Source organism: Seriola lalandi, unplaced genomic scaffold, assembly GCF_002814215.2.
Source record: "Seriola lalandi dorsalis isolate HSWRI2012SDOR001 ecotype SW California unplaced genomic scaffold, Sedor1 jcf7180002054767, whole genome shotgun sequence".
NCBI lineage: Eukaryota > Metazoa > Chordata > Actinopteri > Carangiformes > Carangidae > Seriola > Seriola lalandi.
In genome coordinates this window covers 96,283-121,813 of record NW_019525320.1, presented here as the reverse complement: position 1 = coordinate 121,813, position 25,531 = coordinate 96,283, and the positions used below count along the sequence as shown (strand labels likewise).

General features: G+C 41.7%; 1 protein-coding gene across 4 annotated transcripts; it reads left to right on the top strand.

Moving 5' to 3' along the window:
* On the top strand, positions 1–25,192 carry znf512b (zinc finger protein 512B). 4 transcript variants are annotated; one of them, XM_023425129.2, is made up of 18 exons: positions 1–366; positions 860–1,080; positions 2,630–2,764; positions 11,101–11,180; positions 11,335–11,463; positions 11,811–11,986; positions 12,097–12,380; positions 12,482–12,553; positions 13,446–13,580; positions 14,289–14,416; positions 15,623–15,715; positions 18,004–18,102; positions 18,782–19,036; positions 19,157–19,498; positions 19,829–19,930; positions 20,124–20,186; positions 20,696–20,794; positions 21,226–25,192. In XM_023425129.2, exons 3-18 carry the CDS (start codon positions 2,632–2,634, stop codon positions 21,568–21,570), a joined length of 2,535 nt encoding a protein of 844 aa, XP_023280897.1. In that variant the 5' UTR covers positions 1–366; positions 860–1,080; positions 2,630–2,631; the 3' UTR covers positions 21,571–25,192. The 4 variants fall into 4 exon arrangements, with proteins under 4 accessions (XP_023280897.1, XP_087035113.1, XP_023280899.1 ...); XM_087178987.1 differs by having other exon boundaries at positions 1–1,080; XM_023425131.2 differs by having other exon boundaries at positions 2–1,080; positions 18,884–19,036.
* The last annotated feature ends 339 nt before the right edge of the window (positions 25,193–25,531 follow it).

Below are 25,531 nucleotides of genomic sequence, written 5' to 3'. Positions count from 1 at the left end.
TTCTGATCTGGTAAAGCTGCGATAGGCTGAGGACGCACGGAGAACATTTAGCAGCAACTAGATCAAAACACTTGGCGAAGGTTGATTTAAGGAATTTAAGCCCTGACCCTTTTTCGTCAGGAACGAGCGCCGTTACGTCGGAAGAGCAGCACGAGCCGGTATTGCAGCGAGTTTATTAGACAGAAACCCCAATATTAATCTGCTCGATATAGATAATAATAACGCGAGAGTTTGCAAGTTGCCTCAAGACTGTAGTTGCAACTGTCAAAGGTGGAGTGGATACGCGCATGACCCAACACACATTACTGTAATACTGTACACGGCCGCCGAGATAATATCCGTATAAAAAACCGAAATAATCCCGAGGTAAGGAACCGAGGAGTGTACCAAAACCGACTGAGATTTGGTGTTTCTGCTGATTTTCCTTCGCTTCGTTTTCTTTTACTCTAACCAACTGTCTCGCAGCCGTCGAAATTACTGCACTAAACATATTTTTGTGCCTCCCTTTAGCTCCAGCCAGCGCAAGGATTTTTTTTTACTCCTCCTTCGTAATAAAGTCGCCATTTTGCTTCACTGCCTATATAAACCATCCCGTATTCTAATATTTTTCCTCAAGGAGTCGGGGACCTACCTATCTTTCCTGGCTATTTCTAACATTTCTGGAGTGTTTAACGAGAAGACGGAGGTTGAAGAAGTGCCTCGTGGTATACATATTAATGCAGGAAAGGAGGGGGGCAAGGCAATTGGAAACTGGGGATAAGGTGAAAGTAACCTGGATTTCTTTTCATGTACAGACGAAATTGTAATTTCTCTTCTCCTGCCCTGCTCTTTTTTTCCTCCACCTCGTCGTCATCTGCAGAGTGGGGGGACAGGACGACGGTGACGGCTGTCCTCTTCCTTTCTGGCCCCCCAACCCCAGTCTGACCGGTCCTTGACGCACAGCAGGTGTGATTGCCATGTAACATAACATTGGTGGAAAAACGCCCACTTTAGGTGCCTGTCTCCTGACCCCCTCCTCCCTCACGTGGGTGACCCGGGGCCACCCGGCCCCTGGTGCTGGGTGACTGCCCGACAGTTCAGGTAGGTGTGGCCGAGCAGAGAGGAGAGAAGTGAAGTGGAAACTGTCTTTTTCTTAACCACACAAATAGGAAACTCTGTAACCTTGTTGTAGTTGACACACACAGCATGGCAGTGTGCCACGTGCGGAGCAAAAATACTTATTTCCAGGTTGGTTTGTCAGCAGATTGTGTGTGGAGATGTGAGTGGGTGTCACCAGGTTTTGTTGTGTCTAGCAAAATGTATGTAGTTACTGTAGGGGGCTGTGGTTTACTTGTGGAGCTAATCTTGTATGAAAACACCAACAGGAATGTTTTTTTTGTTTGTTTTTTTTTTTGTTTTGTTTTTTTTGTTTTTTTGGGTTATGGTGTTAAAACATCAGAGCAAACCTAAAAAGTGTTATCCTACAGGAATATTATTGGAATGCACAATTTATAACATAGGAAATAAAAATGCATTGTGCACATTATTGTGTCACTATTGAAACTCATTAGTAAATATTACAAGCATTGTGTTTCTTTAAAGAAAATGAATGCTTTTTCACCAGTGATAATTCAGCACACAGGCCCAACTTGTCTTCATCTCTCTCACAACATCTGTTTATTTGAAGTAGCTAAATGTGCCCTCTCTTCTCACTCTGACACATCATACAGGAAAAGGAAGGAACATGTCAAGGGTTGTTGTGTGCAGTCTTTCTGCAACTTGCATTGTGCAGCGAGCTCACCATGCCTTTTAAAGTCAAATTTATTAATATCCTATATCAAACTGTGTGCATATTATGAGTGTGACGGATGAGCCGTCATCACTCAATGTAAAGTGAATAGCATGGTGTGTAAACGGACGCTGATTGACCCTTTGTGTGCTGTTGTAATTCATTAGGAGAGTGACATGAATGTGTGCTAAGAGAAAGTATGTTGGATCGTAATCAGTCCCACTTAGCATAAATAGCGATTGTCAGCCTTCATCCATTAGACTGTCCCATGTTGACGAGGAATGAGAGTTCAGCACTGAGAGCCCAAAACTGACATATAGGTTGCTGGATGATGATGGTGATGAGATTTATAATGGATTGTTGGGCTTTGCTGTGTAATCTATCTAGCATGAGGATTAGCCCTGATTTAAAAAAAAAAAAAAAACTTTGTTGCTGACCATTTGACCTGATCAAGAGTGCATCACTGGCTTTCATATTAAAGACAAAAGGGAAAGGAGCTTTGTATCCCCAACCTATCTTTGACTCACCTTTTGTTTAATGGGCAGAGCATGGAGTTAGTGTGTAAGTGAGAGTATTGATTTTGAAATGAAACATGGAAGGTCACACCCTCATTACTACTGCAGATGATGTGTGCGCCTCCACTCAGATAACCTTCAGTCCAATAGCACCGATGGCCGACGTGAAGAAAGTGCATTATAGAACAAGGAGACAGCATCATCACAGGTTATTGATGTAGTGGACATTGCTAATAGTGTTTTGACAAGCAATGGAACAGGATTAATGAGGGCAGAAAGCATCCCAATGTTGCCTCAAGCTATCTATCTCTCCCGTGTGTTTGTACCCCCTCAACTACCATTACAGGCATGGAGAGCCCAAGTGGCCCTAGGTTTGGGAAGCTGTCCTCATCAGGGCTGCCAAGGGGCCGGACCCCCAAGCATGGACATCCCCAGGAGCCTGTCAGAACTACGCCAGTGTCTGAAAACAACAACAAACATAGTGAGTAATGAGCTGCTACACTTTTGTTGAACCAAAACAGTGAGTGACTTTAGATCTATGCAGTGTTTCTTCACAGATTGTTTTAAATGTGGGAACTGGGAGAGCTTTTGTTTGTGTGACCCAGGTTTGCTCCTGGACTGATTCCAGGCTGGATTCCATGTGCTAATTGCAGCGTGAAGAATATCTATTGTCCCCATTCAACGTGACATACTAACACATATGTGACATTTGCGGTTGCGTTTTTTTGCACATTTGACAATATTCCATCGGCTCGAGTTTTGTAATTCCAGGCCTGTTCAGAACTTCAGAGTTGTTTCTCAAGGATTTGATCAACATACCATACATAAAACTGTCCCTGCTGCTTTTTTGAATGGGTTATATTTTACTAAGAATCAATGGTTCCCCAGCCTCAATGTAATTCTACCCCTCTCACCACAGAAGGGCCTGGAAACTACAACATTTTTCCTCAGACTGCATTACAGTGAGAAAACCAAACAAACAAGTATTGCCAAGCACTGACATGAGTGAAAACCCAAGCCATCTGGATGGAGATGGAAGATTTTGGAAAGAGAGAGCCGGACTGGGGAATTATGTTTCAATCCAATAACCAGCAGATCATCATGACTTTGTTAATGGAGTCAGGCAGACTTGGAAAACTGGGGCTCCTCTAATATGACCCAGTTGTTTTGGTTACTACAAAATAGCCTCTCATTCCCACACACACAGAGCAACAACACTAGACTAGGTGCTTCAATTTGTTTTCTTAATATTCAGCCCTGTAGGCTGGATTTGCACGCTTGTGTGGGTGCGTGCATGTGTGTGTGTGTGTTTGCTTGCTGTGGACAGCAATCCAAAGCTTATTTTTTTATGTTCATGATTTTCTGCCTAATCTTATCACGGTTAGCAGTATAGCACAGACTCACTGTATGTTCTCTAACTCCTCATTGTATAGCGGCTGCTGGCTGAAGTGTTGTTTTTGCTCTTAAAGAATTTATTGTAGCAGAAGGCAGTGTATTTGAATGACAGGTTTTCTCTGTAGCCTCTCAGAGTCTTATGTTTTATAGACTTTTTACACTTTATCACTCAGTAAACAAGGATTGTTTATAAATCAATCGGCGTGGTGGGCTCTGCCCTGATTGGTTTGTGACTGAAGGCTAGAATTGAGAGAAATGCACTTGGCTTAGGTTTGTTAATGAATAAGGCTGATGATTGTGTGACTGTGTGTGTGTGTTAAGTAATGCTATCACAGGTGATGGCTTGGTCCTGGTTTTTAGGGGACTTTTTCTGGTAATTTGACTCTACTGTTTCTGCACATCTGTTTCGTTTTCTCTTTCTACAGTTGATCTGCAATGACTCTCATTAAAGTAAAGCTTCTCAGAATTATGAGTACAGCAATTATATCAGTGTTTTTGATATTACAAGTCTGTGCTAAGGAGTCTGTTTTTGTTAAGTCTGATTTAAAGACAGCTTCCAGCATTATTTGATTGCACAAGATAAGAATCTACATTCCACTATGTTGTAGCTGAAGAATTGTCTTGTTTGGCTGGAAAGTTGCTCTTATCTGGAACATTACCAGGGGTTTCCCTTGCCTTTAGAGAGGCTTAGTTGGTAACATTGCCAGTGGACTGAGTTTTATGTGATTATGGTTTGAAGATTCTCTAAGAACATCCAGGGAACCTTAAGGGGAAACACAAAGCTACTGGAACAACATAGCAGAACCTAATGGTAACAGTAGGAATTCATTTAGACACAAAGCGGAGTATAAGAAATGCACGAGAAATTGTACATTTTCAAAAAGGCACTTGATTACAGTGGAATTTGTATTCCCCAACCACCACACCATAACTGACTTAAGATTTACTCAGATGTAGTCAAGGCTGAAGCAGGAGGGTGTTAGTTGACTGCGATTGGTCATTCTGTAGCTCCTCTAGTGAAACACCAGCTCGTTCTACATCAAAATACTTTTTCCATACAACAAGCCATCTTTTCAAATTTGGCCTCTTGTAGCTTATTACTCATCAGTGACTGGTTTGAGCTTTCAATAGCTAATGATGAGGAGAAATGCTACAGTGCTAATCATAATGAGCCTGGCGCTAGCTGGTCTATCCCAGGGGAGCTGTGAGCTACGGTTTGAGGAAACAAAGGCATTAATATCTAAGGCTCCCTGTGGAGGTTTTTCAATGCTCAGTCTATACCCATTGTGCACAGTGTGCTCTTCAGATAACCAGGTACCACATTATCTGCCCTCTGCCTACCGGTCACTTTTCATTTTTCACTCCGTGTGCGTGGAAAGTTCGGTCTGTTATGCCCTGCTGTATTATCAGTTCTCACGCGGCTTGATAAAAGTCCCTGTCGGAAGCTTTGCATGATGGTAGTAACTATGAAGAAATCCTGTCTGAAATCCCTCTATGCTTCTATACAAGGAAACAAAGAATGTGAGTTGGGTTTGTGTGCTTTCCTAGAGCGTTGTGGTTGAGCTGTCACCTTGCCACACCAGACAACTCACAGGAAAGGATGTGGTCCTTGAGGGTGACATTTTCTCTCTTTGTTTCTCTTTCTTGCTCTCTGTTTTTTTTCATATTGACATCTTATTACAACCCTACTTCTGTCATTTTTTAAGTATTTGGACAGAGCTAATGCTATTCTGCCAAATGCTGTAGGCAAGGCCCTGAAATAAGGCCTGTTACTGCAAATGAGGTTTGGTATATATAAAGGTTTGAATGCTCAAGACCATGTGTGAATGTTGAACGTGTTAGTTTGTGCGGTTTGTTTGTGTTTACATGGCTGTGTGTGTGTGTGTGTTTGGCATGTGTGTTCTCAAATGACAGTCCACTACTCTGACTGCAGGACCTTCATTCCAGGCCCACAGACACCATCTGCTGACCCTGCATATTTGCTTCAGCAGCAATCTCTCGCTTTTCCTCTCTATCTATTGCTTTGTCACACTTTCTGTCACTTGTTTGTTGTCCAGTTCTCCACACATAACTGTCATTCCTTTTCCATTTTATCCTCCCTCAAACTCTTCATCTCTCTCTTGTCTCACTTATTAGGCAGCATTATCAGCAGCAGTGAATCACTGGGCCTCAACCTCACTATTCCTGCCACAGTCAATTCCATCCCTGCAACCCTCTTTGCCCTACTCCTACCCATCCTCACTGTTCTCATGTCTAATATTTCCCATATTTTGTTGTTGTCGCCTGCTGATGCTTTGAGTCTTCCAAATTAGTGAAATACCAAAAGATAAAATCGATACAGAGCTATAGATCGGAGAATGTTTGTTTTGGGGTGAAATTGAATTCTGGTGCTTTTCGCAGCCTGATGCGGTGTCTCGTTTTGAGGAGAGCCCTTTGTCATCTTTGTCACACCTTTATTTGGCAGGCTTGAGGATGGCAGATGAGAAGAAGCACAGGGAAATGGGAGAGGAGAGAGATTGAGTTGGTGAGTCACTGTCCATAAGGAGGGCACTGCAAACAGTCTGGAGCAGGCATTGTCTGTCTGGCTCGCATATACAGTACTGTATGCCATGTTCCATAGACACATGCCTTTTTTTTTCATATGTGCCTGTTTCAGTGCAACAATTGTAAACTCCACCATCATCGGTGTACATTTTTTCATTTTTTTCATTTTCTGTCCTGTCAGTCTTACATTTAAAAGTGTTTTATCTGCTTTGCTGTCAGTTCACCTGTCGGCATCATCCCCCAGGAATTCACTGGCCACATATGTGGCCAGTCATCCGAAGCTGTTGTGATTGGATGTCACTAAACACACTATTGGCCATGGGCCAAATGGGCATCAGGCAACAGATTAGGTTTCCAATAATATAAAGCATGCAGCTGATGTGGAAGGCTGCAAAATCAATGCCGGTCTGAAGAGGCTGTCGAGGTACTATGAGTCACCAGATTATGTAGCAGGAATCTTAAGCCCAAACTCTTTCCTTTGATTTGGCTACTTTAAGTGTGATTTAGTGGTGCCAATAAACTGATAGCCTAACACAGGTCTGTGTGGTAAGTCCTGGTCTATTAGACAAAGTGATTCCCGATGCAGAAGTTAAGACCACTGAGGACAGTGAAAATAGTTTTTTCTTTGGAGATTCACTCGTCTTAGACTAGGCACTAAGGATCTGTTATTTAGTAAGAGAATCTCCCAATTCAAGTCTGTTTATCAGTAAATCATAGAATCATACAAACCTAGAAATGAATTCAAGTATGAATGAATTATGTGCTCAACTAATAGAATTATTAAAACCTCTATGTAGAAAATGTTCAATTTCACATCATTGGTGCCCTCAATGGTAGTATCCAAGAATAAGGAAATAAATAAATAAAACTGGTAGAATCGTCACACCTTTGAAATCTGTTGTCTGTTATATCTAGCCCTAAAGTTTAATGCACTGTGTCATTATCTATCTCACAGAACCATTAAATATCATAGAAAGTAATAAATGAAAAGGTGATTCAAGCAGTAGCTCACATCCTATTCTTCGCAATGATCCCAGTGGAATATGGTGTTCATTGGCTGTTTTTGGTTTTTGCTCATGACCCCATAAAATAAAGCCACTTCTACTTGCAACCCCCTGTTGCACCTGCCGAGTGATAAACATTTCTAATGAAGAAATGTTGTCCTCTTTTAATATTACTAATTATCAGGAGAGATATTTTGCAGATTTTTCACAAAAATAGAAATAAATCTGATAACAAATCAGGTGAAACATGTTTGTATGTGTGTGTCAACAAGTGTATGTATGTATGTATGAGCTTAGCTCAGATACAGAGTTACAGAGTGGAACAGAAAGAGAGAGAGAGGGAGGGCAGAAGGAGAGTGAGAGAGAGAAGGGAAAAAACAAAGACAGAGAGTGAGAGCCAAACTCACTGAGAGTCTGGTTTTCATTCAGTTAGTCAGTGTCTGAGTAGCACTGCTCTGGTGTTGCTCCACCTCTCTTCTTCTTCTTACTCACTGTCTGGAATCAGGCCTGACTGGGAGGGAATTATGGGGACGTCTTCAAAGAGAGGTGCGTATATGATGGGAGGGTTCACACTTTCTGTGTGTGTGTGTGTGTGTGTGTGTGTGCGCGCGCGCGCGTGCATGCATGCGTTTGAGTGTGTCTGTCTGTGTGCCTGTGTGTGTGAGTAAGAGAAGGGAGGAAAGAGAGTTTACATTGAAAAACACGATGTCTTTGTGTGCCTACGTGCTACTAAACAGAGAATGTGTGACATAGGGGAAAGTTGTGAGGAAGTTAAAGTATAAACCTTAAAGCCAAAAAGAAAAAAAAAAGTACAAACAGAGACAGTCCAGTGGCTGCTTACACTGTAAACCAGGATAGCTTACACATACAGCAGATAGTTACACTGTCAGTGTGTTTACTCTGCACTGTGTCCAGGTATATCAATTTCTCCATCTATTGTCTGTTGAGATTGAGGAAGTAATGATACTCTGTCTTCTTTCCATGGAGTTGTGTCAGTGGTGAGTGTTGTTTGTATTTGTGTGTGCTGTCTTTCCAAACTACAGTATGTCTAAAACCCTACTGTGCAGACACAGACAAAGGCTCCTGTGTGAGTGTTTGTCAAAGAAAACAAATGACTGTTCTGTGTGCGCCTGTGTGTGTGTATACGTGTGTGTGTGTTTGTGGGTAAAGTGTGCACCCTTGCACTCAGGGGGAGCAGTTGCAGGCGTAGCTAGGAGAACTCAGAGGTTATTTGAGATCATTAGGCAGCTGCCAGCACTCCTGGGCCCGGACTCTTCTCTTCTCTTCTCTTCTCTCCTCTCCTTTCCTCTACTCTCCTCTCCTCTCCTCTCCTCTTCTCTCCTCTCCTCTCCTCCGTTCTGTCAGGGTTAACCAGTGTGGAGCAACAGTTGCAGACAGCTGGGAGCGAGTCATACTCTGACATTAGTTGAACAGCTGTTTTATCCCCATGGCCTGCGCCTGAGAACCCGGCTATAGATTTGACACAATGGGCCTGCTTTGTTTCATACCAAGACAATGGTTGTGATTGCTGGAACGTCTGAGAGCCGGAGCGTGCTACCCATATTCAAGCAAGCAAAACAAAGTAAAAGATACTGAACACCCTCTATTGTGTTTGCATATCACCCCAGGAAATACAAGTGTGCGGTTGTGTACTTCATCTTACAGTGAGTTTGCACCTGCATCTGGCTTGTGTGTGTACATGCCTATTTGCATTGTAGCCTACTGTATGAGGACCTAATTGTTCTGCTTGCTGGAAAGAGGCCTCTGATAGTGGTAACTAAGACAAGTGGATCTTATTCCCATAGCAACAAGAACATATCTTTCCCAAGAGCAGAATTCATTAATTATGCCTTTCTTTTACAAGACCTTTATTTTCTAAGACAGGAATTAGAATGCATGTTCAATTTCCTCCTCAGCACAAGGGCTGCAGCGCCGACTGCATCACCTCTCCAGCTGCTACCCAGACAGCTAATAGAGAAATTCTGTGTCGCCAGGAGAATATTAATACACTCATATCCATGCACACAAATCACACTCACACACACTGGTAATGGTTTTGTGTACTTATTTGTGTGTATCAGTGTGTGCTTTGATGCGTGTTTTTACACCTTGTGTCATGAACTATTCCCAAACACAGCCAGCAACACTCTGTTACTTCTCATTCAATCTTATTCAGCCTTGCCTTATTTTCTTTCTACCTTATTACTGTGAGTCCGAAGTAAAAGATTACATATAATCTGTCAGGCTGTGTTTGTGTCTGTGCTTGTGAGTGAGGAACAAAAAGAAGACAAATGAGGGAAAAAGGGAAAGTTGATAGTGTGTAATAAAACACAGAGGGAAATGAGAACGGGAGGTCGAGGTAGGTTCGTCCTGGAGTGTTTCTTATACACATTAACGTCACTGACATAGAGAGATGTTTTTTGGGTCGTGGGCAATTCTTTTGCCAGCATGAGCTGTTTTTGTGTGAGCAGCAATGGCAGGAAGTGAGTTCATTTATTTGATGAGAAATCCTCCAACCATTTTTATAATCCTGGTAGGCACACAGAGTGCTCTGATCCACTTTGGGACCCGCCACAAATGGGCTGCAGTAGGCATGTGTGCATCCTGTCGCTGCTCGTCAGTGAGTTTGTAGGAGAAGAAAGCGGTTGGCAGACACAGTGTCGTGTTCCTCAGCATGGGGAAGTGAGAGAGATTCAAAAGAGAGTCTGTGCGAGACCACTGCTGTATTCCACTTCACAACAAAGGTCTATCATCTCTACTTCAGGTAGTTTCCCTTTGACATTTCCTAGATCTGATATGACTGAATAGCATCTGTGTCTCTTGCTTGCCTTGTTTCTGCTGCCGCTATCCGGCCTTTCCAGATCAATGCAGCCGAGTTGAGAGCGCATGTAAAGATATATCACTCTGAAGAACAGAGTACAGCCTCAGCTCCTACCTGCAGCACTGTCATTCAGTATTCTGCTTGGTCAGAGGAAGAAGTCATACGCCTCTGCAATTCTCTCCTCTCTCCCTCAGCATCCTCTCCTCCCTTTGTCACCCCCCCTCCTCTTTCCCACATGCACACACTCATCCCCAGCTCTCTCCATCTTCCCTCCCTCTCTCAAGTAGCAGTGTATAGAGGAAATACAGTTCGGGGCTGATAGTGCAGAGGTTTAATTGTAGCAGAGAAGAGCGCGGTAATGAGCCAGTGCACTGCCTGTCCTCTGAAGTTCACATGGAGAAAGATCAGGGAGGGGGGAGAAGGGTGTGGGGTGGGAGACAGGGAAGGAAAGTGAGAAAGCTAGACATGGGATGAGAAGAGAGGAAAGCAGCAGTGTGAGAGATGGAGGTAGGGAGTAACAGAGAGCAGAGGGAGAGCTGAGGCAGTCGGTCTGCTGTGTGCTGTGTCAGAGGTTCACACAGGCACTATCGATTTATAGCTGATCTATTTGGCTCAACAGAAGGCCTTTGCCCACTCTGCCCTCTCTCTCTCTCTCTCTCTCTCTCTCTCTCTCTCTCTCTCTCACATACTCCTTAACACACATGCTCTCTCTTCCTCTGTTTGCCCATTCAAACCCACCACCATAGATCTATTTGTTTTTATCATATGTGTTCATGTAGTTTGAATATATTACCATAATCAGACATTTTGGAGGTTTGACAAGGTATTGTACTGAAGTTGGGTATTTGCGTAGCTCCATGAAATATCAAGGAATATCGAAAAGTGCTAAGATCAAGATAGATCTAGAACAAAGCAGGTTCAAATGCAGCTAATCTTTGAGGATCTCATGCTACCGTATGTAATTAATATTTCTATTCTATGAACATGAAGCACTGGCAGTATTCTGAGTTAGCATTTTGAACTCAGAAATGGTTTTCTCTCTCCTTTCGCCAGGTCCGGTTTGTGATGAACCAGCAGAGGGCAAGAGGAAAGGTCGTCCTAAAGCAGAGGTGCAGGAACTGAGAAGCATCCCTGTGAGTACCTCTCTTTGAATGGAGCGGGTGTTTGAAGTGGCCTTCATTTTTCTTGCATAGAGTAGGCGGCTCCCCATGAATATGCACAATATACAGCACAGTATAGCGATAACCCTTGCATGTATTCAACTCTCTCTTCCTCACCCCCGAGCAGGGCCATATGATAGTACAATGGAAGGAAGAGTTTAAGCGCCGCTCCAGGGTTAAGTGTCCGTGTTCAGGCTGCTGGTTAGAGTTTCCCAGCATCTATGGCGTCAAGTACCACTATCAACGCTGCCAGGGGGTGAGTCACTAACCTCTGCTCTTTCCTGCTATGCGGCTATTTCTACCTTATGCTTCAGAGTAGATTTTAACAGAGTAAAGTACTGAAGAAAACCCTCAAGTAAAGGAGCATAATAGTCAGTGATAACTGAGTGGGGAGATTAGTTTAACCTTCTAGATAATGTATTTTGCTCACTCTCCAAATATTTAGTAATTATTGACCGTACGTGAGCGATTAGTTAGGCTGTTGAACGAACCTCTGATGAGTCAACTGAGGGTTTCCAGTAACAGCTACCAACTGCCATCTGATTTCGCATAGGGAGGAAGCTCAGTCTAAATCCCCTCTCCTCATGTCTCTGTTTGTATCAGGCCACCGTAGCCGAGAAGCTGAGTCATGGCTGTCCCTACTGTGAGGCAGTGTTTGCCACAAAGGTGCGCCTGCAGAAGCACAAGCTGTGGAACCACCCAGACAGGGTTACTATGGAGCCCAAGGATGAGCAGCATAAACTTCAAAAGACCCCTGTCAAGTCCAACACCAAGAAAAGGTGACTGGATTTAGAGCTCAAATTCCCACCCACACTGACCCACATAATGGTGTTAGTATCGTCATAATGCTGACTGCCCAAAACTGTCCTCCCTCGGTCTGCGAATTCAGGCCCATGGAGAACAGTCCCCCCTCTCCTGTGTTCTTCAAAGTGAAAAAGACCCACGAGGTGTCCACGCCCTCTCAGAACGGGGAGCTGGCCCACCAGAAGAGTGAAAGGAAACAGCACAGCCACAGCCAGCCTTCACAGCAGATTCACCAGTCCCAGCTGGTCCTTCCTCAGTCCCAGCAGTCGCAGTCCCAGAGCACGTCGTCTGACGCGGGGGGCAGTGAAAGTGAGGGGGGAAGTCTTCCCCCTTCTTTCCCTGACGAAGACCCAGAGCGAATGAAGCACAGTAAGATTACAGCATATCTTTTGTAATGGACTTCATATTCTCATGATACTTTGCACTGTATGTGTTTGATCGTTCCTCGCTCTGTTTTTCTCTTGAGCCAGGACGGAAGCAGAAAACGCCTAAGAAATTCACTGGAGAGCAGCCGTCTATATCTGGAACATTTGGACTGAAAGGTACATAGCAAAATTTCTCTCACTTCACCCTTTTGTTGACAGTTAACCATGTTTTCTTATTGCCCATAATAATCAAACAGCTTTGTGCTGTAATCTCATGTGGGTGTAATATTAATAAATGAATAAAAGACATTGTGAAGAAGAGATTGTGCTTTGCTGTCTGATGCATCTTTGATCATGACAATACGGCAGGCCTCAGGAACCCTGTGATTATTTACTGAATAGTTGAAAACAAATGTACCACTGCTGGAAGATAGGGATGGGGACTATGGGTTAGGGGCTTGTTCTAAATAACTTTACTCATCATGTGATTTGCTACGTGAACGTTCTCAACTTCTACTGATCAATGGTATTGATATCAGTGCTGTTGTAGAGGTATTTCACATGTGGATAAATGAATCAGCGACTCACACAGCAAGCAGACATCACATACACACAGCCTTCTCTCTCTCACTCTGTCTGTATCATTCATATGTTGAAAATGTTCACTGACTCATTCTGTGCACAGTGTTGTAAACTACTTATCAGCTCTTATCAAACAAACCATCCCCAGTTTGCAGGGCTCACTGTTCTCTCTTGTTCTCCTTCAGTCTGCTTGTGACAATTCTGGTGCAACTCATAAACAACCTTCTTTTCTCATTTTTCTACCTCTTTCTCTCTTTTGAACCCACTCACACTGAGTTTTTTTTTTCTTTTTTATATTCAGTATCATCTTTCCCTTTTTTAATATTCTCTTGTTCAGCATTGTCCTCCATCTGCCCCTCTCTGCTTGTATATCTCACTTTACCTTGAATACTCTCCATTATTAATTACTACCATAACTGTGTGCGTGCGTGTGCGTGCCTGTGTGTGTGTGTGTGTGTGTGTGTGTGTGTGTGTGTGTGTTTTGCAGGTATGACTAAGGTGGAGGAGAAGCTGAAAGCAGGCCGGGTGAAGAGACCAGAGGGGAGTGGGTTCAGTGAGGAGCCTCAGAGAAGAAATGCTTCGAGTCAGTCCTCCAGGAAAGACCCAGCCACAACAAGCTCTGGTGAACACCTACGTCAGCTTTATAAGTGAATCAATTTGTGCATAGAAATTTAAAGTTTTAGGGCCTGTTATCATTCAATTATCATATCTGTACAGTCATTAGAAGACCAGCTTTTCAAATCCATCATTGATGTCATGCCACCTTCCAAGAACTTTCATTAGTCCTCAATAACATACATAATAAACATATAGCAATATAGGGCAACAACTAATGATTATTTTTTATCGATTAATGCCCCAATTAATTAATCATTATCCCTTAATTTTACTCAATCAATAAACCAATTGTTTTGTAAATAAAATGTCACAAAATACAACACTGCTGATAGTGACATCTGTCAAAAGAATAATTTAACAAGTGAATCTGATGAAGCATTTAGTACCAACTGACTGTTCCAGTACTTGGCGCTATGGGAATAATTTGGTCACTAACCAAAAAGTATTGCGTTTGTTGCCAAGGAACAAAATCTGATGTCTGTGCTGAGGTTTGCTTTTTGAATTATCAGTTCAAACTGACACATAAAACCTGTTGTACCTGTTTGATGTACTGATTAAATTTTTACGCTTCAAGTGCTGACAGCCTAACTGCTACACAGAGACCTGATCGGCTTGTCTTAAGTACACAAAGAGAAATGTTATGCTAATAAGGACATAATACCAGTAACGCTTGATTGGCTAACTGACAGAATAATGTCTTTGTGTTTCTAAGGTGCTGTTCCTGACATCCAATGGCAACGAGCAATCTCAGAGCGAGGTGAAGTGGTGTGTCCCACCTGCTCCATTGTCACCAGGAAAACAATCCACGGACTCAAGAAACACATGGAGATTTGCCAGAAGGTCAGTGGCCGATACAGCCGTCCATTAGACTAGAATGGGGTGGGAGCGCTGTCACAACATCTGGTATAGTTTTCTGTGAAATAATAATAAAAAAAAAAATTCCTATCAGGCTAGTTAATATCATTCCAAGACAAATGTTTTTATTTCACTGCATTTGGCCTGCTGCAAATTATTATACCATCATGTAAATCCGGTGGAAAGAAGTCTTAAATCTTTCCTGTTCCTGTTTAAGTCTGGATTTTGCGTAACGTGACGCTATGCAATACATAGAAAGGCTACTGTGATCTACAGGAGCCTAATCGATAGCAAAAACAAAACAAAACAAAAAATACATACATACATATTCACAAAACTTTTTCATACTAAATTTTGAAACTTTTCTGTGAGTATGGAGTAAAGCTCTCCCAACCCAGAGCTGTAATCTCCACATTGGATTATAACTTTGACTGCAACGTTATTAGATACCTCTCCCTGAGGACCCCATTGTGCAGAGTCTGGGGAGCCTTTACTGCAGCGATTGATTGGAAGGCTGTAGAAATAACATAGGGCTCAGTACAGTAATCTCAACCATGTAATATCCCTTACTCATCTGCTCTGATATGAAAGCTAATATCAGTTGAAATGGATCAAGGTACGGGCACGTTATACTTCTGTTTGCATTGCAATCAATTAGGGTCAATAATAGTAATAAACGAAGTAGGGGTAAAGCACAGAAAAAGTTAATACAACTACATTATATTAAGCTTTTCCTAAGGACAAGCCAGCTTGAGTGGCGCAGTAGCCTCTAGGCCCTCAGAGAGAACTGTTCCTACAGTCATTTTAATGGCTCTGTGACCCAGTGGCCCATGTGCCATTAAAGTGACAGCTTGCTGTTAAGCAACGACAGAATCACCACATTACCACTGGGTCACTCACCATCAAAACACCTCCGTCTCCAAATCGATACTGAGGCGAGGAGAGAAGTCTACGAAAAGGAACACTGTGTGTTAAATTGCCTTTTTCTGGCTCCCAAAGTTTCTTGATATGTCCATTTTCCTTTATTTTGACCAGAATTGTGCACTAATAACAAACTCTATTAGGCTGTAGATGAAATCTTGCTATATTGATAGATCCAATAAAGACCAAAGCCAGCAAGGGTGGGCTACTTGTTAGTTTCCTTTCTTACGAATGTTATTTGATCCTCTGTTTGGTCTTCAACCCTTGCAGCTCCAGGATGCCCTGAAGTGCCAGCAGTGCCACAAACAGTTCAGGTCCAAGGCCGGCCTCAACTACCACACCATGGCGGAACACAGCACCAAGGTACACCCACAGATTCTGTCATTCCTAAAGCCTGCTTCAAAATGTCAAATAATAAACTTTAAAAGCAGGCTGACTTTGTAACTTCTTTTTGAAAGGATCTTTGCCCCTTAATCCATCACTCAGTAGTCAGTATCCAGATGGGGATATAAATGTTTCACCACTGGCACACTGACCTACTGAAAAGAGTGGTTAGTTATTAGACACCACACCAAAGCATTACACCTATTCAGGGGGTGGTCAGACTCGCAGTGGTGACTCTATGTATGGAAATCCACCATATACTAATGCTATTGTCAGTTTTCACTGGGCCCATTTAGGGGTGTCATGCGTGTAGATGTTCCCATGTCCTATACTGTCCCATATAGATAGGCCTCCAGAGTCAAAAAACCCCATCTAATTCCCATGAACTATACTATATTGTATCTGTTGCATATTCATTGTCAGCTGCCATGCCCCTCACTTGTAAACTGTGATACATTTGAACTGGTGACTGGTATTCTTGTGCTTGAAGTGCTCACATTTCTTTCTGCAGCTGTCTTAACTCCGACAGCAGAGAGCTTCATTAAGATATTATCATGACACTCCTGCATTAGAGCAATGGTACTTCTATGAAGTTTGCTGAATAATTCAACACTGCCTGTTTGAAAAAGTATCATGAAAGATTAATGAATGTACGTGCAGCAAACCTTGTGGCATACTGCACGTGTTTTTGTGTGTTGTGAGCATGCTTTCCAGTAGTATATGATATATGTCCATGCTCATGTATACACTGTGTGAGTGTGAGCGCTTTTGTGTGTGTAATGTTTGCCAGTTTTATAGTGATGATAGATGACTGTGCCATCTGTGTCAGCCAAGCTAAACTGTTTGATTCCGCCATTTGTCTTCTCCATTTGTCTGGACCTGCGGTGCTCTGACCTCATGAGCAGCGTGCCAGTGCAGCGGAGGAACAGACAGCACTACGTGTTTGTTCAAACTAAAATGCACAGTCTTCATCAGGAAACTACTAAACCTTTGCAACATGTTCACACCAATTCTGTGTTCATATGATGGCGTCTGTGACTGTGCTCTAGACTCAAGGCTTTTATTATTTGTATGTTTGACTAGTGTCGTACTTTCATTTCTTTTCTTCCCAAGAAAACTTTAAAAAGCAGTAAATTCAAACTCAAAAGACTAGAGAGAGAATCACTGAATCGAATTCTGAATATATTGTCAACACAGTTTTATTCATGTTTGCTAAGAAGACAGTTGTTTTGTGTCTTTGAGTGGACGAAATGTTTTTTTTCTGAGTATAGGCTCATGTTTAGATATGTGCTATGTTTGCTTTTCTGAAGATATATTTACAGAGGTTTTGTTTCTGTAAATACACTGAGGTATTGTATTTTCCAGTGTTCAAAACACTTAGTAATATATTTTTACATAGGCATAGAAGTCTGTCTTTATATGGGAACTGCAAAAAAGGCTTTTACTGATTCAGTCTGCGGTGCTGTGAAGTTTGACTTGATTTTTATATGATTTGATTTGGCGTTTGCACTGACCCTGGGTCCAGTGTGTTGTCTGCAGAGTCACATGGGCTAGCCCCAGTGCAGTGTGGGAAAACACAGCATGCTGACAGAAGGACGGGGGTCACCCACTGAGTTTGACCTTGATGTAGCTGTTGCAACTGTGATACTGCCGCCTATTGTCTCACTCTCGTGCTTGCTCTCTTACTCACTCTGTCTATGATGAAGGCATTAAGAATACATGCTGATGTTGTTCCTTGGTTTCTTCTCCTGTCTGTGTAAATCAAAGGCTGAGCTTGTGTCTGTTCTCTTGCCTGCAGGCTTGAGCACGATTTACTTGAATTAGTGAAGTACTCTGGCAGTATCTCAGCTCCTCCTTACCTTTATAGAAAGCAGGGGTTGCAAGTTAAGTCATCCCACTTCTTCCTCTGTATGTTAACACATGAGAAAACACACGAAGTTCACTCCACTGGGATTCCCAAGTCCAGACTCTCTCCAGTCCCCTGCACTTCTCTTATTTCTTCTCCCTGGCAGCCCCACCATCTGTTGTTCTGGTCTTGGCTGGGGTTTGGCACCAGCCAGCACTCGAGTGAAAACATGAGTTTGACAGTTGTCATAAACATGCCTTGAGTAACAGCCTCACCATGAAACGATTTAATGATCCTGGCACAGTGTGAACACCCAAGATGGAAAACACATTTTCATCACAATTTTTTTAAGTTAGGAAGAAGGGGGGAGGTATTGTGGTGGGACACACTTATGCAATGTTGTGTTTGTATCCCCCCTCAGCCCTCGGGGAGCGAAGGCCAGACGGGTGACGAGCATGAGGAGAGAGAAAGGCTGCGCCGAGTTCTCAAACAGATGGGACGAATCAAGTGTCCTAGTGAGGTATGCATTCCTTTATTACTGTCCCTTTCTCTTCTTCTTTCTCTCAGTCTTTACCGCTCTCGCTCTCCTGTGTCCCTCAATTCCATATGTCCAACTTTTCTTTCATATCACATTTTCCTCTCTCCTCAAATGCCAGTTTTGATTTTGTTTCTCCCTTTTCCTCAGGCTCCTCTTTTTCTGTCTGCCTCCTTTTACCTCTCTCCCTCCTTTTTCCTTTATGCCTTGTTCTTGACATGTTGCCCAAAACCACATCAACACTCTGCTTCCCATTACTCACACTAGAGTGCAAAAGGCAGAGAGGAAGAGAAGGAGCTGTGAAAAATAGACTCTCTTCAGTGACATGTCTTCACACAGGAAAATGAGCAGTTTCCTCCTGTTTTCTCTGTCTTTTTAAGAAGAACCAGAAGATATTAACCAAGTGCACAAATGTAGTACCATCTAACCTACACTTTGCTTCATTTGCCCAGTTTCCTACTTAATGTTTGTTTTAATTCTGTCCCATTTCTGTCACTGGCCCCACACAATCACATAAACATTATGTGTGCAAACACACACATATACATACATATACACATACACATACACATACACATACACATACACATACACAAACACATACACACACACACACACACAAACACACACACACACACACACACACACACACACACTTGTACAGGGCTGCTCAGCCCACTTTTCCAGTCTGATGGGCTACCAGTATCACCAGAAGCGTTGTGGAGGAGAGTTTTCTGACGATGAGAAGCCTGTGTTTCTGTGCCAGCACTGTGGAAAAACCTACCGCTCCAAGGCTGGCAGAGACTACCATGTGCGTACCGAACACTCCCCGACCATCACCACCACCGTGTCAGCCACTACTAACAACAACAACAAGGACAATATAACTGACACCAACAACAACACTGGCAAAGAGAGGGTAAGAAAACATTAAGTTTAAGGAAATAGTAGTTAATAAGCGTATTTTACTATATTTATATTTGAGTAAGTAAGTTTCTCCACATTTTCCACTCAAAGAGGTGTCCTACTGCTCCTCCAGGTGGTCTCTGAGGAGTTTTCATCAGGAGGGAAGAAGGAGCAAAGTCAGCCTGAGAAGACGGACTGGCAGGAGAAAGCACCATCCGGCCAGCCTAAGGAGAAGGAAAGGGAAGCCAGGGAGAGAGACAGGGAAAAAGGAAAGGAGAGGGAGCGAGACAATGGAAAAGCAGTGCAGAATGAGAGCCAGGGGGAGGACTTTGAACGGACCCCCAGCGGCAGGGTGAGGCGCCGGTCAGCTCAGGTAGCAGTGTTCCACCTGCAGGAGATAGCAGAGGATGAGCTGGCCAAGGACTGGGGCACCAAGCGTCGCATCAAGGATGACCTGGTGCCTGACAGCAAGAGGGTGAGGACAGAAAATGGATGCATTATGCACTCATAATCTACATTTTCTAGCAGAAATGAAGACCTGGATAGAATAGACAGAAACAGATGAACACACACACAGGCACTGGAACAGACAGCTCCATCAAAAAAAATATCAACATACACTCATACAGAAGAACAAAAAGGATTACACACAAAGAGATGCATCAAAGCCAGGCTCCACAAAAACACCAGGTGCAAGTGGTAATAGGTGAAACCAGCAGATGTCCCACATGTCCCGTTGTTTTACATGTCATGTAAAATGGTGAAACTACCAGGAATAATAATAAAGATGTTCTTTTTTGTATAGTTAAACTACACCCGTCCCGGCCTCCCCAATTTCAGCCCAGAGCTACTAGAGACCTGGAAGAACCAAGTCAAGGAGAAGGGCTTCATCTGCTGCACCAATGAAGTAAGAACTTTAACTGATTTAATGTGTCGCCATGTACAGAAAAATACCTTCCATATTAGAATTAAACAAAACATTCAATCAGAGATTTGTCTTGATATTGTGCACTTGCTTTATAACACTAAAGCTACTGATTTCACAGGAATATGGATCGAATGAGTTTGTTCACTCCCAAATTATTTCTGTTTTGTCTTAGAACTGTGAAGCTGTTTATTCCAGTGTGTCAGGACTAAAAGCCCACCTCGCCAACTGCAGCCAGGTACAAACACCCACCTGTGCAAAAGACAGCAGCCTGATTGCATTTGTCTCTGGGGACACTAAAATAAAAATGAGAAAACACACACACTGAATTCGGTATGATTAACTTTGGAGGTAGAATGAAAATAAAATACTATAAAAAAAAAAAAGATCATGAGGTATGAGAAATAGAAAATGCGAATCCTTCTAAAATAGTTATTTAGAAGAATCAGAGAGGACTTAATGGACTTCGCTAACCTGATTTGAAAACATAATAGATGTGAAGCATCAACACAGGATAGCAATTCAATACACAAGGTGTGAGAAAATGGTTGTCTACACAGATGCTTATATTAATTTTCAACTTCTGGTGTTGATTGATACCTCATATTGATGCCTAACAGGTAACATGCTGTGCTGTTAATGATAATGACTGCAGAATCACCAACCGGAATAACGTGTGTGTTTGTGTGTGTGTGTGTGTATGTGTGTGTGCGTGTGTGTGTGTGCGCGCGCATGTGTTTGTTGCAGGGTGGTGGAGAACTGGGGAAGTACACCTGTCTGATCTGTCAGAAGGAGTTTAGTTCAGAGAGTGGTGTCAAGTACCACATCAGCAAGACACATTCACAGGTCGGTCGGTCTCAACCTTAAAACCAACTTTTGATATATTTAGTATCACGCATTTCAGCATTACCATTCCTGTTAATAAGATGTTGTATTTATCTTCGGGAAACAAGATGCCTATGTTGTTCAAAAAGTCATTAATTTTCTTGAAGCAAATGTCCGCAGGTCTTGTTGGAATACTAATCCTTTTTCCTGCTCAGATACAGAATGTCTAACAAATAACTTGGTTGTTCAATATACTGATTTTGCTCCCATAAAATAACTCTTTCCCTCTATATAGTAGTATGTTTTCAAGTCTTTTGGGACTTCAGGGCATAGTACTGTATTCTGACGTGTTGGTTTGCCCTTCTAATTATAGTTGGAAGGTTGTATACATGGTCCTGATCCTTCTTCACAGCTTGCCATAATCACTAAAAGTCTTTTTTTTGTTGCCTTAGAACTGGTTTCGTGCAGCAGCCACTCAAGTGGTCTCCAGTAGCAAGAGTAAAGCACCGGAGAACAATGGGATCAAAGCTGAGGTGAGAAACGGTGCCACCACTGGTAAGAAGAGGGGCCGCAAGCCCAAAGAGCGCCCCCCTGTGGTCGCGCCTTTTCATACAAAAACTGAAGCACCTGCCACTACTCAAAATTCAACCCCTGCCGTGACTCCTTCCTTGGGCCCAACACAATCTCCGACCCTGATCCCCGACCCAACGGACAGTGCTCATTCAGGCCAAAACAGACAGCCCATCCCCTCTGTCGCCAGACGAAACAAACCCAAGAGGCTGTCATTGTCAGAGTAGCTCTGCTTTTGTTGACCCAGGAGCCTGAGAGGATGCTTACTGTAAATGTTATGCCAGGAATCTAAAAGACCTTTCTAACTCCACAAGGACTTGGCACTGAGAAGAAAGTTAAATCAGCCATTAAGAAGTAAAACACAATCTTAATTTTGAAACCCCAGAGTTAATGTGGCTATTGTTATAAACAGTACTCATGTAACAGTAGTGTTTTATTTCTCCATTCCACTTTTGTCTCCTTTTTAAGGCACACATTTCAGTTTCTGTACTCACAGCAGGGGTGTTGGTGTAATCGAAGATAAAATCCTGACTTCTACATGGATAGCATTTTCTAAACAGAGGTAGTATTCCAAACAAATGTAGAGTAATTCTCTCTACGAGATTCATGTTGTGTTTGAGAGATTTTAAAAAGGATATTCTATTAGCATGGTGAAGTCATTTAATGATAGCTAGTGTTTTCACATTTTTTCACAGATATACTGTACTGTACAATATCTATATCTATATATCTATATACTCAAAGCAATGATGCCATCTCTCATTTTCAAGCCTGACACGTCCAATTGGATCATGAGCAATCAGAATTTTTGCAGTGTGCTGTAGTGCAATGTCGTTTTGAACTTGATTTTTTAAAACTTTCTTTCTGGTTTTATTTTTATTGTTTGTTTTTTTTTTTTTTTTACTTTTCATGTTTTACGTAAGCAAATGTCATATAAGCTAAAATGTTGGTCAGTTGTTAATCATGTTCCACCCTGTTTTTCCTACAGCTATGTGGGTGTCACATCAGTGACATTTATTTTTATTTTATCTGTATCACATGACGATGAACGGTATCTGCTTTGACAACCAGAATTACGTGTCAAAAGGTTATTTCAACAGTTCTTTTACACTGAAGTTAATAAGCAGAATACCGCCACAAGTGATTGTTTGAGATTTTCATCCGAAAGGTATGAGTTAGTTACAATAATATCTAATATGGCATTGTTTAATTGATTTTAAACAAAAAGAAACTTGAAGTATTCTGTCTAAAATAAGACTGGCAAAGCTAAATGTTGGACAGAAGGATAATTTTGTGTGAAGCTTGTTGCACCATTGCAGCACAATCAAATGATGTGACACCGTGTTAAAGAAGGCCATATATTTGGCTACTGCTTTAGCTTGAACTGAAGAACTGACGAGAGAAAAAAAATACTATGTTTTATAGAGAGGTTGAGGAAACAAAAAAAAAAAATCTTTTATTAAACAGAAAAATTGCAAATGAAGATTCACATATAATAATGTATATGAATTAATTCCTGGACGCTCAAAGTTATTGCCTTGCACTTTAACCCTTAACCCTTCTCGCTCCCCTCTTGTATTTTTGCACTCCAGGAGTATTCAACTTAGCCTAGCGGCTGTCAGGCACAGGAGCGGGAATATTTTACTCTGATGAAAAATTAAACTAGAGAAAAACTAAATTTGTGTATACATGGGTATAATGAGCAGCGTGGTTAACTCTTTCTATATAGTATCTGAAATCCAACATGACCATGTAATTATGACTCACCATGCAAAGCCATAACTGGTCTTGTTGAATAAAGGCTGCTCTACCACTTAACGCTAGTTTAGCTTCAGATTTAAACAAAGAAATTCAATATTATTAAATAACTTTTCAAATCTAAAATGTGTGCAATCAGAGAATATTTTCATTTAAACATGTTTAAAGTAGATACTTGAATCCACAGTTATATTAACAATTTGAGCAAATGAAAACTCCAAATATTTGATTTATATTTACAGTCTATGTCCATAAAAATAATGACTTGCTTACTTAAGAAAAAAAAGACAGATCCTAAATCTATTTTATATTCTCTTGTGTGTATTATGTAGGTAGCAATCTGATAGCTTTGGGTAAAGTTGTGATGTGAGGATATTCTGGTGAGATAATAAGGGTGCTTTACTTGCCACTCTACCTTAAGGACCTGATACAACTCAGTTAAGTCCATCAATCCATCCTGACATTTTCTCCTTACTGGCAAGTCCTCTAAATTTTGCACCAACAAATGTCAATGTCATCATTTAAATCAAGCACTGATGTCAGCTGAACATTTTCAAGAAACATTGGATTTGAAATTTATCTGTGTCCCAGGTGGTGTCATCCCTACGCCATGACCTTTTATATTGTTAAGCAAAGATTTGAGCTGAATTCCTCCATAATTAATCAACTGATGGAGCTTATTCAGGTGGGGATGAATATGCATGTGTCTGTCTCTGTTAGTGGGATGGACCTTTATCTTCTATCCAGGTTGGACTGACAGAGAGGATAAGTAAGACGAGCACTGATTGGTCCTCGGACCTTTCCAATATGAGTTGTCCAGACCTTGTGTGTGTGGTGTTTGTGTGTTTGTGAGAGAGAGAGAGAGAGAGTGTGTGTTTGTGTGTGTGAGAGAGAGAGTGTATTAAACAGTTAGCACCTTTGTAATGACTGGATGTCAGAAATGGTAACACTTTTTGTTGAGTGTTATGCTGTGGCACAGAATCAGTTCATCAGCTGCTTGTTACTCGTTTCATTAATAACGTCACATTGACTGTGTTTACCTGACAAGCTTTGGTGTTGCAATATGATAGTTTAGCACTGCTTTTAACAGTGGGTATTTTATATTTTATCACACCCTTTACTATCTGTCTTCCTACGATGTGGAAAACACATATCTATCCCGCAGTGTGAGCTAACTGCAACATGTTTAGAGAGTACAGCAATACACCATATTTAGCTGGTTTTGTTGGCTTGCTGATATTTTGATATTGATGTGTCTTTTCAAAAATGTATGGCTTTTTTCACTCCCCTACTTTTATTTGTTTGCTTTGAAAATGCTTTTTACATATTATGAAATTCAAAAAAAAAAACAAAAAAAAAAGGTTGAAAAAATTTGTAGACCACAAAGAACATTGTAGGCCTATGTGTCGGCATACACTGTTATTTTATTCATTTTGATGATGCACATAAATTGAGCTTTTTCAGTACACAATGACAAACACATTGAGAGAGTCCTTTATTATTATCTATTCAATATGGGACAACAAGGCATATGTATGTGTGTTTGTTTCTGTATTTAGTGCACTTACTATACCATGACATAGGCTTGAAATAGGAGTGTTGTTGGAGCTTTCTAGTTACCTGGACTGTGTGTGGTGTGACTTTTGTACCTGGGGAAACAGCAGGCTCAAGCGTCTTCCCTTTGTCAACAATGTTATTTCCAAAACCAAGATTAATCCTTAGAAATCCCCTTAGACAGCCTGAGAATTTTACCCTTTTATTTGGACAACAGTGGTTCATTTTGTATGCTATCTACTTCAAAAGCAGGAAATGGTTTCCACCTCTGTTGTCGGGGCCATTGTGATGAAACTGTCAAGAGTTTTAAGAGATGGTGTTGTAGCTCATAACTGGTTAAGATTTATAAGTAACAGGTCAAATGAGACTAATGATGTATTAAAGATTTCCATATCTGAAATAAAGCTGTATAGTACCTAATGTAGGAGGCATCAACACCTCCTTTGAGTCTGAACTGTTACAATTTTTCTCCCAAACTTGTTGTATTACCTGTGCATTAGTATCCCTCAACTAATTAATAAAAGTTTGTTGACTAAACTTGTGTCAGGTGTCTCAATTTGTAAGAAAGTTCTTTCTATAGTTCATACTGTATATGTAGCTTACATTGGATGTCATTGCTAGAATTTAACAGACTAACATTAATAATGGCCGTGATCCTTTTTTGTGCATGCAGGTTCACTGACACAGTAAGGGTGCTTTCAAAAATAATGCCATGAATAGTTTTTGTTTAAAATTAACTAGTTTGGTGTGACCATCTTTTGCTTTTAAAACAGCACCTCCTAGGTACATTTGTGTACTGTCCACACATACACACAAGGTACTGGGACAGGTAGGTTGTTCCCAGCATCTAGGAGAACTTGCCACAGTTCTGTGGAT